Source organism: Oncorhynchus masou, chromosome 33 (genome assembly GCF_036934945.1).
Source record: "Oncorhynchus masou masou isolate Uvic2021 chromosome 33, UVic_Omas_1.1, whole genome shotgun sequence".
Taxonomy (NCBI): domain Eukaryota; kingdom Metazoa; phylum Chordata; class Actinopteri; order Salmoniformes; family Salmonidae; genus Oncorhynchus; species Oncorhynchus masou.
Genome location: NC_088244.1, coordinates 38,875,961 through 38,891,178, shown reverse-complemented (window position 1 = coordinate 38,891,178; position 15,218 = coordinate 38,875,961). Strand labels below are relative to the sequence as shown.

General features: G+C 47.6%; 1 protein-coding gene across 1 annotated transcript in view; it reads left to right on the top strand.

Annotated features, from left to right (window-relative positions):
• The window catches only part of LOC135527480 (serine/threonine-protein kinase WNK2-like), a 75,010-nt gene that overhangs the window by 47,041 nt on the left and 12,751 nt on the right, over window positions 1-15,218 (top strand). The window contains exons 8-21 of the mRNA XM_064955993.1: window positions 161-485; window positions 744-862; window positions 1,084-1,284; window positions 1,622-3,576; window positions 3,678-4,900; window positions 5,050-5,396; window positions 5,811-5,854; window positions 6,210-6,345; window positions 6,459-6,575; window positions 6,807-6,908; window positions 9,002-9,050; window positions 11,424-11,585; window positions 11,976-14,138; window positions 14,398-14,649. Coding sequence (XP_064812065.1) covers window positions 161-485; window positions 744-862; window positions 1,084-1,284; window positions 1,622-3,576; window positions 3,678-4,900; window positions 5,050-5,396; window positions 5,811-5,854; window positions 6,210-6,345; window positions 6,459-6,575; window positions 6,807-6,908; window positions 9,002-9,050; window positions 11,424-11,585; window positions 11,976-14,138; window positions 14,398-14,649 — 7,195 coding nt within the window. The remainder of the gene's footprint in view (window positions 1-160; window positions 486-743; window positions 863-1,083; window positions 1,285-1,621; window positions 3,577-3,677; window positions 4,901-5,049; window positions 5,397-5,810; window positions 5,855-6,209; window positions 6,346-6,458; window positions 6,576-6,806; window positions 6,909-9,001; window positions 9,051-11,423; window positions 11,586-11,975; window positions 14,139-14,397; window positions 14,650-15,218) is intronic.

Genomic DNA, 15,218 nt, shown 5'->3' with positions numbered 1-15,218 from the left:
TTCCCTCGTCATGCTTTCAACTTTTTCTCTCTCTTTTTCTCTCCGCCTCCTATCTCTCTTTCTCTCCACCTACCCTCTCGCTCTCTCTTTCTCTCTCTCCTCTCTCTGTCTACCCTCTCTCTGTCTACCCACCACCCCCTCTCCCTCCTCCTCTATCCAGGTGAAGTCAGGCTTCTTCCACGAGAGCGACGCTAAGGTGGTGGGTAAATCCATCCGTGACCGCGTCACGCTCATCAAGAAGTCCCGTGAGAGACGCCAGCAGCAGCTGCTCCGACAGAAGCAAGGCTTTGATGAGAGACGGGACTCCACCCTCACCTCCTCCACCTGCTCTCACCTCTCCTCCCTGGGGCCTGGGGTGGCTGTGCTGACAGGGGGAGGTGGGGGAGGAGGAGGGCAGGGTGAGGTTGAGGAGCTTCCAGAGGTGGATCAGCATGTGAGGCAACAGCAGCAGATCCACAGTGGGAATCCTCTGAGCCTGCCCACAGGTACAACAGCAGACCAATATTCAGTCAATCAGAGGCTTGTAGAGATTTGTTTAAGGCGTAAGACTGTGTACTGTGTTTCCCTACGTACTGACTGTGCTGGGGTAGATATCAGCAACGAAGTGGAATATTAAGATAAACATTATTTGGTTGCGGACAGACCTAGAATAGGATATAATGATAATGATATTATTTTCCCGATCCCCAAAGTAGTGTTTGTCTAGACTCCTTTATTTACTCTTGCCTTTGTATTTACTCCAGGAGGTGAGAGCATTGGCTCAGCCAGCTGTGAGTCCTATGCCAGTGGCCAGAGCCAGGCATACCCTCAGCAAGGGGAGTCATATGTGCTCTCTCAACCCAGCCTCCCTGCTGCTGCCTCGGTGAGTATATGGCATCCCAAAGGACACCCTATTCCCTATGTAGTGGACTACTTTTAACCAGGGCCAAAAGTAGTGCACTATGTAGAGAATAGGGTGCCATTTGGAACATAGATCATATTATGGTTCTTCCTGTTTTGGAAAATCTAGTTTACAAAGAGATTGATATCTTATCTCCAACCCTGCAATCATGCTCAATTGTGTTGTCTGTTATCTGTTTTTAGGCATTTTTGGCCCACCACGAAATGCTCCCGATTGGTCAGAGTGGAGGAGTTCCGAACGTGCCTACTGGTCAGAGTGGTGGGATTTCCGCCATGTGCATTGGTCAAAGCAGTGGTGGGGCACCTGTTGGTCAGCAGACTTACATTCAGCCTGTTGCTATAGCAACGCACGTCTCACCAGGTGTACCACAGCAGTATTCTCAGGTGAGTGACTCTCTTAACATCTCTCTAACATCTCTTTTCTACTGGACAAAAGAAGTTTGAACCTTGATTTATTCCGAATAGCTTTTAATCAATTCATGTAACTATTTTATCAGATGTGCTTTAACGATAATAAAAACGATAACAATCTTGATCATGACAATGCTTTCATGTCCTCTAAAGAATGTGTGCAGTCCTTTGATAATTAATGCCTGCCCTTTATCCAATGCTTACTCTTCCCTCCTCTCTTTACCTCAATCTCCTCTACCTGCCCTCTCACCATAACTCCATCTGACCATGTCCCTGTCACCCCATGATGGTTATCTTCACACCATCTCAGTCATACCATTCAGATGGATCACAGATCACACCAATGGCCCCTTCCCAGTCCTGCGCACCCCCAGTTTCACCCCAAGCCCAGCTTAACATTCTTCCAGCTCCCATATCAGTGGGAGACCCAACAGGACTAGTGGGAGTTGGTGACATGGAGGCCATGGTCCCTCTCCCACAACAGACCCAGGCCAATGTCACTCCTAACATCATGCAGGCCTCTGACATCCAGATGACACCCCAGCCTTTAACCCAGCAAGCGCAACCTTTCATTATTACCCAACAGCAGACCATTGTTCAACAACAGCAGATACTGATGGAGCCACAGCAGCAGCAAATGGAGGCTCAACAAACCACCCTGCTTCAGCAGCAACAACCACACCAACAACAACAAGCCAATGTAATTCCCCAGAAGCCGGTACTGATACAGCAACATATAGAACAACAGCAGCAGACTATAGCAATCCAACAGCAGCAAACTACTGAGCTTCAGCAGCAAGTGTATGTGCAGCAAGCTTTGGTTCAGCAGCAGCAGCAAATGCAACAGCATCCTCAGCAGCAGGCCTTACTACCACAACAGCAATCAATGGACCAACAGCAGCAACAACAACAGGCATTGTCATTACAGCTAGTGGATCAAACCCAAGCCTATGTGCAACCACCGCTAAACGACCTACAACAGCAGCAACAACTGCAACAGCAGCAAACATTGTTGCTACACCAACAGCACCAGATTGAACATCAGCAACAACAACAAGCGATGTTACTAGAACAACAACAGCAAGTGTACATACAACAGCAGCTTGAGCAACAGCAGCAACAGGTGTTGCTACAAAAGCAACAACAGGCACGGCTACAACAGCACCAACTGGAGCAACAGCAAGCACTGTTACAACAGCAAATATTTGAGCAACAGCAGCAGCAAGCGATGTTACAGCAGCAGCAACAAGAGCAGCAGCAAAAGCAAGCCTTAAAGCAACAGCAACAACAGGCGCAACTACAGCAACAACAGCTAGAGCAACAGCAAGCGTTGTTACAACAGCAGCAGTTCGAGCAACAGCAGCAAGCGCTCCTACAGCAGCAACAACAACTGGAGGCTCACCAAGCGAGCCAGATCCAACATCAACCGGAAATGGATCTACAACAGCAGCAACCACTGCATCAACAACAGCAAGCTGTGCTGCAACAACCGACCCAACTACAACAACAGGCGGTCGTCAGTCATCCAAACGACTCACAGCAAGCTGTGCTACAGCAACAGTTGGAACAACAGCAAGCCCTGCTACAACAGCAACAGCTTCAGCAGCAACGAGCAGTTTTACAGCAGCAGAAATTGGAGCAACAGCAACAACAGGCACAACTGCAACAGCAGCTGGAGCTACAACAGCAGCAAGCTTTGTTACAACAACAGATCGAGCAACAACAGCAACAGCAGGCGTTGCTACAACAACAACAAGCAGAGAGACTGCACCAACAGGCTTTGCTACAACAGCAGCAGCAACAGATTCAACAACAGCAAGAGACGGGGCAATCGCAGCAGCAAACCGCCAATATTCAATTTCAACAAAGCGAGAAACAAGAGACCACTTTGATTCAGCAACAATGTGAGCAGTTGCAAGCTTTGATTCAACAGCAACAAATTGATGTGTGTTTGTTGCAGCAACAACAACAACAGCAAAACACTGCTATGTTTCCACCTAGTCACACTAGCCTAACGCAGCAGCAAGTGACAGAACAACAGCAAGTAGCGCTGATGCAGCAGCAGCAACAACAAGCTGTATTACTGGAGCAACAACAACAAGCGTATGTTGTCCAGCAACAACAGCAGGGCCATCAGAGTTCTGTCGTTGAACCTCCTTCTCAGATACCCCTTGTTGCCCCAACCCTACCAGCAGCAGAGGTTATACAGGCCATGCAGGTCCAAGCTCAGATGGCTGCCCAAGCCCAGGGTCAGGGGCCAAACCTGTAGCCATTCAGCCACAGATTCCCAGCCAGGCTCCACTGGCTGTGGTGCATGCCCAAGTCCTGGCCCAGATTCAAGCTCAGAATGAAGCTCACCCTCAGAGCCTGGGCCATTTCCCAGTCCCAGTACTCCAGGCCCAGCCCCAGCCTCCACTCAAAGTCCAGTCCAAGATGAACGAGGTCCAGATTCCACCTCACGTGGTGGCCCCGATCCAGGCACCAAGTCCTCCGATCCCTATCCAGTCCCAGGCTCCTATAGTACAGGCTATCCATCAAATCCCAGCCCAAATCCAGGCCCAGGCTCCAGTGCAGTCACTCATCCAGCAGACTCCCCAGCCTCTGCATCCAACCCAAGCTTTGAATCCGATTCCAGCAGTTGTTGAGACTCAGATGATGCCTCCTATGAGGCAGAGTCCAGCTCTGGTCCAACCCCAACCTCCAGTCTCAATAACCGCCATGCACAGCCAGATCCAAGCTCAACCCCAGCACGAGTCTCCAGTGCAGCCCAGTGTTCAGCTCCCAGGTCTAGCGCAGCCTCAACACCGCCCCCATGCTCCAGCTGTACTACTGGCACCCCAGTATGTCACTGCACCTCAGCCCACCCAACAGCAAGCCATACAGCCAGTCCTGCAACAACAACATCAGGACATCACACAACAAGTTACCCAGCAACACCAGCAGGTACTGTTGGAGCAACAGCAGTCCATGGTGCAGTACCAGCAGATGATGCTGTCTCCTGGATCTGTTGGTGTTGGAACTGTCATGGCGGCCCCTGCCCCCAAAGTCATAGACCCTACCACCTTGGTCTCTGCTTCGCCTCAACACATACAACAACAGACTGGGCAAGTGTATAACCAAGGCCAACAGGTACAGCTACAACCACAGGTACAGCTACAGCCTGTCCCACAGCCACAACAGCAGCAGCTGCAAGTAACAGGAAGCCCAGCTGTGGTGCAGCCATTAAACCAACCCATACCTCAGGCTCAGTCTAAATCTATGCTGCCTCAACCCATTCCCATGGAGCAATACCAACAGCAACAGCTGGTGCAACAGGTTCCACAAGTCATACAACAGACACTCCCACAGCAGCTTCAGGCTCAGACAACCCCAGCCCCAATTCAACAGGCTCTGCAGTCTCAGCATCAGCAGGTCTCAAATCCCGACCCAAGTCAACTGGCTTATCAGCTTCCTCAGATCCCCCCACATCTGTTGCCCCAGCAGCCTACTGTTAACCCAGCACAGACAGCATCCCCCAGAAACGTGCCCCTGCTCGGGTCTCAGACTAGAGCCCTACCCTTGTACAGTCAGGTAGTAGCAGGAGCAGGAGGTCTGCCACCATCCCCCCAGCACCAAGCTCAGCTGACACAGCCGCTACCCACGCACACACACACCCAGATGGCCATGCAAGCTCAGGCACACACCCAGACACTGGCCCAAGTGCAGGCCCATGCCCACACTCAGACCCAGCTCGCTGAGGCTGCATTGGCGGACTCCACCACCGAACAACAGCCCCTTCTGAATCCTTCCCAGGCTACTTCCTTCCCTCTTCCACAGATGCCCCCCAGTCCTTCTCATACATCGTCTCACCCCCACCCTGCTTCCTGCCACCCCTCCATCCTGCTACCCCTGGCCCAGAGACCCAGCCCACCCCACCAGAGAGCCAACTAACCCTGTCTGGCCTGGCTGATGTCCCCTCGGGCCTGACCTCTCCCCCGGCTGTTGCCGCCACTGCCCAGCCCCTTGACTCTAACGCCCCCTCGCTGCTGCACCCCACCTCAACCTCACTCCAAGACTGTGACCCTGCTCTGCTGGGCATTGCTCAGGTACAGAAGTGCACGCCACTCTACCACTACTGTATACTGTTCCACTACTACCACTATCTTCATTCAATATCCAGCCGGTTCTAGAAGGGTGAATACAGTAGAGAGTATTCCGAGGGCCATACCCTTTTTGAATCACAATAAAACACATTATTTTTGTTTTGTTTTTAAGAAAATGTCCTTTTACTCAGTTACGCTAAGTACGTTTGTATGGTATTTGTTCTGATTTAAACTAACCAGTACTACAACAACTAGATCCAGTTTTTTTCCTTTAACTTCATATTTGTTCAATTTCCTATTTCAGTTGTTCAATTTGATTTGTATCAGTCAACTAATGGTTTGGTATCTATTTTTTCTTTGTTGGTTTTTGCTGTTTTCTGTATGTGCGTTGGTCTGTCTATTTATGTGGCTCTACAGGAGAGTCCAAACCAGTCTGGCACAGAGAGACACTCCTCTTCAGGGTATGTGTCACATCACTACTCTCAACGTTGGCCCCAATTTACTTCCTTGCTCTTGCCCCCGGCCCTATCAGGTCAATGTTTGCAGATCAATAAGTTTAAAGTGATATGGTGGAAGCTACACCACTACACTACTTAAACCTTTCCAGAACCTTCCGATCTGCAAACATCCAAAGGTTAGGACCAAGGGGAAGGGCTAGGGACCGGTTGTCAATGTTCGCTTATTTTTTGTTTTGAATGTCAAGCCCTCCATGTTAGAAAAGACTATGCCCACTACTGTACATGGAGTACTACTTATTTGACCATCAATGTTCACGTGTTGTGCATGACTCTTTCTTGTCTGACACCTCTCTCACAGTGCTGTTCCAACCAATGGGGATGGGGATCTACAGATGTTAGCCAATGGAAAACTAGAGAGGGTGAAGTCTCAGAGGAGATTGTCCTATCGGGGGGCAGAAAAGGGATCCCATGCATTTCAACTGAGTATGATCCAGGTATAGTATCCCTAATAATATGAATCCCTATCAGGATGTGAAAGGTTTACAATAAATTGTCATGTCCAAGACATTGAACAGAACCACATGGTTTCTCTTCCTGTGCTCTGTAGGTGTCCGGCTCTGGTGACAACATGGTGGAGTGTCAGCTGGAAACCCACAGCAACAAGATGGTCACCTTTAAGTTCGACACAGAGGGAGACGCACCTGAAGACATCGCAGATTATATGGTGACTAGATCAACAGGCAGTTCTACATGGACATTGCATGGGATTATTGCACCTCAAACTTCTACCTGTTTTGATATATTAGATATGCATATATGATTATTCTATATTGGATGGGAGGTAGGCAAGCATTCTCATTTGGACTAACACCCAGTTCGCCATGCAGCCTGTGTTTGGTCCATTGAGTTTGGCTTTAAAAATATATATTTTGTGTATCTGTAATGTCTTGTGTAGGTGGAGGAGGATTTTGTCCTTGAGTCAGAGAAAGATACATTTGTGGAAGAGCTGAGGTCCATTGTCAAGAGAGCTCAGGAAATTCTCCTCACACATCAACAGGTCTGGTTTGAAAACATTGGTTATGTCCCACATGGCACCATAATACCTATTCCCTACATCAGGGGTTCTCAGAGTGGGGTCTGCTGGGTTCTCAAAGTGGATGCTGTGGAGGTACTGCAGGGGGTCCACATCTAGATAAATACACTGCATGACCAAAAGTATGCTCGTCGAACATCTCATTCCAAAATCATGGGCATTAATATGGAGTTGGTCCCTCCCTTTGCTGCCATAATAACAGCCCTTTCCACTAGATATTGGGACATTGATGCGGGGACTTGCTTCCATTCAGCCACAAGCATTAGTGAGGTCTGGCACTGATGTTGGGCTATTATGACTGGCTCGCAGTTGGCGTTCCAATTCATCCCAAAGGTGTTCAGTGAGGTTGAGCTCAGGGCTCTTTGCAGCCCAGTCAAGTTTATCCACACTGATCTCGACAAACCATTTCATGGACCTTGCTTTGTGCACTTTTGCCACAAAGTTGGAAGCACAGAATCGTCTAGAATGTCATTGTATGCTATAGTGTTAAGATTTCCCTTTACTGGAACTAAGGGGCCAAGCCCAAACCATGAAAAACAGTGCAGACCATTATTCCTCCTCCATCAAACTTTACAGTTGGTACTATGCATTGGGGCAGGTAGCGTTCTCCCGGCATCCGCCAAACCCAGATTTGTCCGTCGGACTGCCAGATGGTGAAGCGTGATTCATTACGCCAGAGAACACATTTCCACTGCTCCAGAGTCCAATGGCGGCAAGCTTTTACACCACTCCAGCCGACGCTTGGCATGTGTGGATTTCATGAAGCTCCCGATGAACAGTTACGGTGCTGACGTTTGAGTCCAGATTCAGTTTGGAATTTGGTAGTGAGTGTTGCAACCAAGGACAGATGATTTTTACACGCTTCAGCACTCTGCGGATCCAGTACAAGCCTACATACATACATACATACATACATACATACATGGTGGATAATTAGCTTCCCTACAGAAAAGACACTAACCTTCACACATTTAGATGGTGGGGTGGATGTGGGGCCAGAGACAGCAGGGGTTCAAACTGTAGAACGCAGTTCTGGCATTTGAATATAAAAATTGATTTTATCAAACAAAACTATGCTACCTTATATCTCTGGGTTCCTCAGGATGACAAATCAGAGCAAGATTACTGAATGTAAGTACATTATTTACCTTCAGAGGTGAATGTATCAAACCAGTTGCTGTGATAAAACGTTTTGTTGTTGTGCACTCCTCAAACAATAGCATGGTATTTTTTCACTAATATTAGAGGTTTAGTTTTAAAACTGCAAAGTTTCTCTGCCTCATGGCAAAATGTGTAGAATTACATGATATTAGCTCTACAGCTGCAACAACAACAACAACAAAAAATTGTATAATTGCAGGATATTCGCTTGAAAACAGCACATTTTTCTCTCCGATGCCAAGAGGCTAGCTTTTAAAATGTTCCTTCCCTGGACCTGAGACTTCGTTCATCCAGCCATTCTGAAGTCATAAGTAAAACTTATTGTATGCTTTTTATTTAATTACATTTTTTAATCTCACTTGAGTTGTGTTCTGATTATGAGGGGGTCCCTGAAGAATTTGCTCTCACAAAAGGGGTCCTGGGCCCCTAAAAGTTTGAGAACCCCTGCCCTACATGGTCGAAAGTAGTACAATATAAAGCGAATAGGATGCTTTTTGGGAAGCTGCTCCGATATCCTTATGTAATGTCTTTTAGGCTCCTTTCTACTCTTAATCTTTAGACATACAGTTTGAAACACTGAACCCAGTACAGCGTCCAGCCAGGGGTAAAGCATGTCCTGATGTCCATATTATGGTGCCTTGAAAACAGGTCCATGTAAAGTACTGTCTGTCTTTTATCTTACCGTTATGGAAACAATATGTCAGTAGCCATGTCCTATGTTTTGGTGAATGCTAAACCTTCAGAAAGCTAATGTAATGGTGTATGGAGAACATACAGAGGCCCTTACCTTGGCTAATGTAATGGAGCAACCATAGCTAATTGGATTGATTACAATGTCATTCCGCCTGTATATATGTTAACATCGTCTGTACTGTGTTTTCCTGTTGTCTGTCCAGACTGGATCTATGGAACAGCTGCATGTGAGCACTCCAACAGGTACAGCAAGTGAGTTACCCCTCCCTGGCTTTGTCCAAAATGGCAACTACAGTGCATTGGGAAAGTTTTCAGACCCCTTGACTTTTTCCAAATTTTGTTGCCTTATTCTAAAATGTATTAAAGTTTAGACATTTTTGTTATTGGAAAAAACCAAAACAGAAATATCAAATTTACATAGCATTCAGACCCTTTACTCAGTACTTTGTTGAAGTCCCTTTGGCAGTAATTAAAGTCTCAAGTCTTCTTGAGTAAATAAATTACACTCAAGCTCTGTCAGGTTGGCTGCACAGCTACAGTGCCTTGCGAAAGTATTCGGCCCCCTTGAACTTTGCGACCTTTTGTCACATTTCAGGCTTCAAACATAAAGATATAAAACTGTATTTTTTTGTGAAGAATCAACAACAAGTGGGACACAATCATGAAGTGGAACGACATTTATTGGATATTTCAAACTTTTTTAACAAATCAAAAACTGAAAAATTGGGCGTGCAAAATTATTCAGCCCCTTTACTTTCAGTGCAGCAAACTCTCTCCAGACGTTCAGTGAGGATCTCTGAAGGATCCAATGTTGACCTAAATGACTAATGATGATAAATACAATCCACCTGTGTGTAATCACCTGTGATGTTAGATGGTTCCTCAGCCGGAAAGTAGTCCATGGGCAAGGAGATATTGTAATCCATTGTTTGCTTTTCTTTAAATTCATTACAAACTTCAACTAAGTATAGCCACCTTTTAGCAAATACATCTAGGGTAGTGATAGGGGCATGTGAACATATATATATATTTATTTTTTGGGCCAAATCATCTTTAAGTAAATATGAAGTTGATTTCAGGTGATTTTGGTCACATGCACCTATCACTTTCATACATTTTTAGCTAGTTGTGGCTAAAGTTAGCTAAAGTTTGAAATGGTTGTTTATGGAAAACAAACCATGGATTACAATTTCTCCGGGCTCATAGACTATTTTCAGGGTTAGGAACCATCTAACATCATGTTGTAAAATAGTGAGCTACTCCTTTAACCCTTTTGTAACCCTAAAGCATTATGAATGATGTCCGTGGTCACTAAACAGTCGAACATAATGGAGATCTCCAAGCCATTCCTAGTCGATTTTACATTTCTGTAAAAACACAAGGATACGCCTTGCGTTCCTATTTTTTAATTTGTTTCGTGCTGTTGGCTGTAGGTGCACTTGATTCAGCAGCCCGAGTGCCGGGAAGGCAAAGTGTTCCCATTTTGAACCATTTCATGTGTCCAAGGTAGAACTTCTCCTACCCGGCAGGCCCAGAGAGCAAATCAAGTGCACCTATAGGCCTACCACTGACCAATCAGATGGCTGAGATCACCGTGTTTCCTCATGACAGTGTAAAAAGAAGGCTCGATTGCACATCAATGTTGATAATGTTCAATTTTAAAAGCATGACTAGGGAGAGACTCAATGACTACAGAAAAGAGCTGTTGTTTTTGAGTAAGTTCATATTTAAGTTGTTATTCAGCACTGTCAACACTTTGTTCAACAGTTTTATAAGCCATAAAATGCACCGTCGCTCCTTCCAGTCACACTACAACCAGCACTGCAGCTGCAATCAACGAGTACAGCAAAGACTGTCAATAAACTTGGGTTGTTATTATTAGCGGCTAGTGTCTTTTTAAATATCGAGGAATATTTCACTTACTCTGGTCATAGGAGTAACAACATGAATTGGTGCATGAGGCTGAAATAATGCTGAGTGAGTCTGGGGAGATGCAGCCTCACCACTGCTCTCTCCTTCCCCTCAGGCTGACCATCAGATGCAGGCCATCAGTGCAGTAAAAAAAAATGTATTATGCTCACTCAGCTGTGCCTCACAAGTAATACAACAAGTGATCTATTACCAGTGTGATCATATAAGTATCATTTTAAAATTGTCTGGGAAGAACATTGGCAGGGTAACTCAATCATAGCCAATATGCAGTGATAATGTATTGGGCCTGTAGCCCACTGCACAAACCTCATTGCTACAGAACTGTTTTTAATTGGTTAATGTTGCATAGGCTTACATTTTTTACATCATGTTACAAAAAAAAACTCAGCAGTAGATCTCGGCTTGCATTTTGACTTAGTGATCTTGACTCAGAAAAGGTTGGTGACCACTGTTCTATGTGTTTATGAAGGCTTCATTAAGCCTTGAAAGAAAAGTTAGTTCATTCAAGTGGGACCTTTTCTATATTATTTTGCTCTCTATCTGCCAGTTGTGCAGTTCCTTGTGATAAAGCATTATTAATGATTCTGAATTATTTCTCAAATATCTAGATAGGTTTTATAAAGTGTTTAAGGAAACCTTGAAAGTTGTAGTTAGTTTAAAGTGGGACTTTTTATATATTATTTTATGTTCCAGTGGACTGGGCGCCTCAGTCGTCTCCGGTGGGCAGATGGAGGTTCTTCATCAACCAGACCATCAGACACAGAGACTCCACGTCCAACCAGGGAGGAGCGTCCACCCCTCCACCTCTCTCGACCGGAGAGGTCAGGGTGCCCCAGTCTACAGACACTGACAGAGGTACAGTAACAGTATGATTGGGTCAATGAAAGACATCTGGGCAGTAATCTAACACAGGGCAGCAATTCCCTTTTCACGCTACCAAGCCCACCCCGAAAACAGTAGGGGTTGAAATATTTTCTGAACTGTCCTGTGCAGTTAGTGTCCTGCTCCAAAGGTGGGCTATGCACTGTACAGAAAATGTTGCAACCCCTTCTCCCATGTGCTGGTTTTAATATTGTCTCATTGCATTGTCTTTTCCAACGACTATGGTGGAAGCGTAACCAGGCCAGCGTAGTACGGTTGGGCTCGGCTTAGCTGTGTTTGGTTCTGTCTGTCGAGTAACACCAACTAAACCTCTGTCCCTCCTCTCTCTGGTCTTGTGTGCTCTGATTGGTCAATGTACTTTAGAGGGGGGCGGAGGATCCCAGAGATCGGACTCCTCCTTCGCTGGAATGGTCTCCTCTCCTCCTCCCCGCTCCACGTCCACCCTGTGTGTCCCTGCCACCGCCTCCTCACCCCCTGCCTCCGCCTCCACCGTTTCTGCCCCTGCCTCCATGTCTGCCCCCCCAGCCCCTGCTGCCCCTGCTCCTGACACGACGGCCTCTGCTGCCTCTGACAGTAGGGTTTCCACCCTGACTTCTAGTCTCGCTAGTGCAGTTGTTGCCTCAGTCCCACACCCAGTCCCCGCTGCCTCGGCTAGGCTAGGCCTAGACCTGCAGGCTTCCATTAACCCAAATTCCAGTGCCACCACAGCAACATCCTCCATTCCAACCACCGCTGCCAACCTCCCAGTCACTTCCATTGTAGCTGCTTCTGCCACCATCGCGCCCACTACCACCCCCTCTCCAACTGAAGCTCAGACCTCCCCAGCTACAAGTAGGGGCTCTATGGTGAGCCAGGGCCGAGGACCAAGCCTTGGTGATGTAGTAAAGGTGGCCACCCTAGGACAGTGTGTGTCTGGAGGGGACCACTCATCCACTGGCTCAATCCACCCACCAGTGGCTGTGGCTGCAGCCGTGGCCTCTCCTCCTGTTAGCCGTGCCGGTCTGGAGCAGCAGCAACACACTCTGCCTCAGATGCAGTGCACAGCAGCCCAGGTTCAGCCTCAGGTCCGGTTACAACAGCAACTCCAGACAGTGCAACAGGTACAGCAGCAGCAACCGCTCTTAGAACATCAGCAGCAACAACAACAACACCTGAAGACTGTGCAACTCCAACAGGTACAGAAACAACAGCAAGAGTACCAAGAGCAGATACAACTGCAGCAGCAGAAGCAGCAACACGCGTTGCAACAATCTATTCAACAGTTGCAGATGCTGCAACAACATCAGCAGCAGTCTGAGGTACATTTGCATCCCCAGCTCAGTCACACAGAGCCGTTACAACAACAGTGTATGTCCCTGCAATCACAGACAGAGATGTTGCCGCTGGCACTGCAACTACAGACTCAGCAAATGCCTGTCCAAATGCAGAACGCACAGTACAACACACAGTTACACATGCAACAGCTACACCAGTTGCCACCACCACAGCAAAAACAACCAGTCATTTCACAGCAACAGGCAGCGATTGACTTGCAGCCACAGCATCAGCAACAGTTAACTCTGCAACAAGCACTGCATATTCAGCAGCAACAGCAAATGCTCCAACAGCAACAGCAGCAGCAGCAACAACAGCAGCAACAGCAGCTGTCAGTGAACCAACAGTATGTCCAACAACAATCAGTACAGCCACTAAACATGGCGCTGGTACAACAGCAAGCTCAACAACTCCCTCTCGAACAGACACAACAACTAGTACAGCAACAGCAGCAACAACAAAAACAAGAGGTTAACCCTCAGCAGCAGCAGGTGCCCCAGCAGGCTCCTCCCCAGAAGCAAACGTCATTACAACAGTCAGAGTGGAAGAGGTCTACAGAGGAGGACAGTGTGACAGAGGATATAGGCAGTCACTCTGCCCCTCTACATCCCTCCTCAGACTTATCTTTGCCCCTCAACATTAACACAACCTCCGATGCCGCCTTACTGCCCCTCTCCCTCACCTTGACCCCATCCCCAGTCCAACCATCCTCTGTGGCCGAGTCGGACAGCGAGGGCCCTCCCAAAATCGAGTTTGTAGACAACCGCATTAAGACTCTGGATGAAAAGCTGAGGAACTTGTTGTATCAGGAGTATAGTAGTGGGGCAGCTGTGACGGGGGGAGCTGCTGTGGCTTCTACCGCAGGTGCCACCGCAGTGTCAGCAGCCTCCACATCGGCAGGAGGGGATGAATCCTCGGAGCCGCACTCGCTCCAACCCTCCTCCTTCCCTCCTCCCGTGTTGTCATCCTCAGACACCTCTCCTCACTCTTCCTCCTCCACCACCTCCTCCACCTCCTCCCGCTCCTCCTCCACCTCTCCTGACCTGGAAAGGGGGAGAGGAGTGGGGGAAGAGGCTCCACCAGCAAGCCCGGTGGAGCAGCAGCCCGGCCCGTCTCTCTCCTCCGCCTCCCTCGCTTCCTCCCTTCTTGCCTCCCCACACGGAGACTCGGCCGGGCCCCCGCCTATCCCTGGAGAACCCACTGTTTTTGTAAGTAAGGTCCACATATCTGGATGTTGAATTGAAACATTGAATAGTGTTTGATTGACTTTTACCTGAAACTTTATGTAAAGATCACTACTTCGATTGCCTTGTTCTTATGAATGTCTTTTTCAATGCTACGGTTCTTGTTATGTAAGTTTATGATATTCCAGCATCTCTTTTTTTTTCTCTCCGAGTGTCTCTACCCCCGATTTTGGCAGCCACTCTTACCATGTCGCTATGTTACCTATCCCCTCCCCCTACCCCTCCAGGCTGCCCCCCTCACTCTGACACCAGTACCCCAGGAGAAGTCACTACGTGGCCCGCAAATCTGCACCCCGTCCCCCTGGGCCCTGGATCGCCGCCACAGCACAATGCAGGAGGTGGATATTTTGGCCTAAACCTGACATGTCCTAGTATCAGAAATCCCGTTAGCAAGAAATCCTGGACTCGCAAATTCAAAAGCTGGGCTTGCAAACTGCGCCACTCCGCCAGCTTGTTCAAGAAGCCCAGAGTCCAGCAAGGTAGCGTGATCTTAGAGAGAGAGAGAGAGAGGGTGAATGGGATGTTGGTTGGTGGGGGTGTTTATCTCAAATACAAATGGGTAGATACAGTATGTTTCGTGTAACCTAGTTGTGTTGTTTCTGATCATCTTTGACAGCAATTATTTGATCGTTTATTCTTTAACAAGTAATTAGTAACTGTAATTGTATCTATTGTAATGTTATTGTCTTTGTTGTATAGTGCCATGTCGATGATATCACTACATGATACATTACTCGTTTGGATTTATTTGTTTTGGAGAATGGCTTTACTAAATTTATTTTGGCAATCTTTTTTTTTGTTTGCATGGGGGATAACTCACCCTTGGCATGAGGCTGGAATAGTGGAAAGAAGCATAGAGAAGAGGAGCCAGAGAAGGGGGGATGAGGAGGAAAATGGTACAGAGTGTAGGAAGGAAGGAGGGAAGAGACGGGCACCATCAGGAGGGTGATATGTCCGTGGTGCAGATGAGCTTACTACTGTAACTCTGGAGGTGCACGTGGATCTGCAGCCCCCGAGCTAGGATGCCCACCACAGCCCCGCCCCACCC